This window comes from Buceros rhinoceros, unplaced genomic scaffold, assembly GCF_000710305.1.
Source record: "Buceros rhinoceros silvestris isolate BGI_N320 unplaced genomic scaffold, ASM71030v1 scaffold28044, whole genome shotgun sequence".
Taxonomy (NCBI): domain Eukaryota; kingdom Metazoa; phylum Chordata; class Aves; order Bucerotiformes; family Bucerotidae; genus Buceros; species Buceros rhinoceros.
This window is the reverse complement of record NW_010410432.1, coordinates 2,110-4,423: the sequence shown is the minus strand read 5'-3', so window position 1 is coordinate 4,423 and position 2,314 is coordinate 2,110. Positions and strand designations below refer to the sequence as shown.

Here is a 2,314-nt window from a genome sequence, read left to right as displayed (position 1 = left end):
TTATGTGTTTGGAAGAAAAAAACCCACCCTTTTCTGCAGCTAGTCACAGATAATGCTGTCAGAAAAGGCGGGCGGAGCTATCACACTCCAGAAGTGATGGAAACGCTCGAAATTCCCCCAAAGTGATACGAAAGCAGCAGGTTTTGTTGGTAGCCTAATGCCTTGCTCCCCCCTAGGATGGAGACAAGTTCTGGAGAATGCCGGAGTGCTACATCCGTGGCAGCACCATCAAATACCTGCGCATCCCCGATGAAATCATTGACATGGTGAAGGAGGAGGTGGTGTCCAAGGGCAGAGGCCGTGGTGGGATGCAACAGCAGAAGCAACAGAAGGGCCGTGGTGTAGGAGGAGCTGGACGAGGTAACGATCCTGTTTGGTTTGCAGCTCAGAGAGGGGGTGAGCGGGATCCTGCTTTTAAATTTCACCCTTTGTGCAAGGCACAGCTCTGGTTTCTCAGCTTTAAACCCGGGACTGTGTGTCTGGGCGAAGCCAGAGCCCTTAAACCCGGGTCCTGTGGTGTGGGCCAAGGCGAGAGCCGCTCCCGTGGGAGAGTGAGCGAGCGTGTTGCTGCCTCCGCCAGAGAACAGAAAGGACTCGTGCCAGCGATGTGCCTCCCTCGTTACTGGGCCTGGGCAGGAGCTCAAGAGAGTCTGAACTTGAGTGTTTCTCCCCCCCCGGCTGGGTGGGGAGCGTGGCCCCACAGAACTGGTGTCTGTGAGCTGAGCGAGGCCGGCAGAGAGACAAACGGCTGTTCTGTTTGAAGATAGACTGGGCTCTGACCGCGGCAGAGACAGAAAAACATTATCTTTTCTCCCGTTATAATGGGGCTTTTGATCTCCTGACTTGTTGATTTATTTATTTTAAGAAAAAAATTTATCTGAGGGTTTGTGTTGCTCCTGCTTGACATGAATAACTCATGTCTCTGATAAAAGGGGATGTTGCCACTTGGGAAGAAAGAGGTCACCAGTCAACTCTTCCTCCCCAGCCCCCTTCACGTGATCAGGGGATCTCGGAGCGCTTTGGCTTGGGGAGATACTTGCTCTTTTCTCCCCAAACTGTCCTGCTGGAAGCCTGAGAGCCGCTTCTCTCCTTCCCTGCTCAGCCCTCCTGCGATTCCCTCCGTGGTTGCCTCGCTCAGCCCCTGGGTTGCTCTCAGCACAGGTTTAATCTGCAGTGGGAGCTTGAAATCCTGAGGGCCCTCACTTAGGGCAGCGAAATTGGGTTTAGCCGGAGAAATCTGAGGGTTTCACGGAGCCCTGGGGTCCGAGACACTGGCAGGCAAAGCCTGTCCAGGGAGCACCCGTAAGGAGCTGCTACGTAAGGAGCTGTGTGGGCTACGCGAGGAATCCTGGTAGGACGGGCAGGACCTACCCGGGGCCATCACACCGCGGCAGGACGGGACCTGCAGCGTCTCCAGCTCCCGGGGACTTCTGGAGGGAAAAACCCTGCGATTTCTGCTGCCTCTGGAAGCCCCGAACATGCAAAAAATGACCTTTACAAATCTGAAGGCGCCTTTCTTTTTCCTCCCTCCCTTTTCAGCATCCAAAGCACTTGGCGTAAGAGCTTTTCTGGAGATGGTTATTTGGATAAACATTTTAGCTGCAGTGTTTTCTCTGCTGTGGAAACATCCACCTTGTGGCGAGCGGAGCCGAGCTCTGTTTGAGGCGGAGTTCCCTGCTGTTTTGATGTGAAGCTTAAATTCGCTGATGGAATATTTTAAAGGGAAGCTTTGGCATTTGCTAATTAGCTAAAAGGTTTGGCTCTCATTACCGAGACACGAAGGGAGGAGGGGAAAGAGGGAAAGAAAAAAAAAAAAAAAGGCAGGACAATTTTGCTGCGAGGCCAGCAGGCAGGAGTGAAGCTGTAATTGTGCACGCAGTTGAAAGGATTATTGTCTGACACTGGTAATCCTGCGTCTTTTACTCCGCCACTTGCCAAACCCGGGAGGACGGCGGCCTTTGCTCGGCTTCGCTGCGAGCATCCCGAGCGCCGCAGGGTTACTGGAGGTTGGGGTTTTGCCTCTGGTTTAGGCACGCTGGAGCGGGTGTGCGCTGGGTCCTGCCTTTCGTGCCAGGCTGGCTGGCGGGGAGGTCACGGGCCCTTTATCGATTGTTTTCTGCTCGGCGTGAATCTGAGCAGGGAGGGAGGGTGGAGGGGCAGCAGCTCCCACGGCAAAGACAGTCGCAGCTCTCGGTGCCCAGGGGGCTCGTACACCCACAGCCGACCCCCCCCAGCGGCGTGCCGCACCCCCTGGAGCCCTGGGTGGCTCTGCCCAGCAGCGAGGCGGTGACAGAGGCGGGTACTTTTCCGTTCT

General features: G+C 55.3%; 1 protein-coding gene across 1 annotated transcript in view; it reads left to right on the top strand.

The window, feature by feature from the left end:
- Window positions 1-176: 176 nt before the first annotated feature.
- Window positions 177-2,314, top strand: part of LSM4 (LSM4 homolog, U6 small nuclear RNA associated (S. cerevisiae)) — a gene marked incomplete at its 5' end in the record, with an annotated part of 2,776 nt that continues 638 nt past the window's right edge. Inside the window, one exon of the mRNA XM_010135626.1 lies at window positions 177-360. Coding sequence (XP_010133928.1) covers window positions 177-360 — 184 coding nt within the window. The remainder of the gene's footprint in view (window positions 361-2,314) is intronic.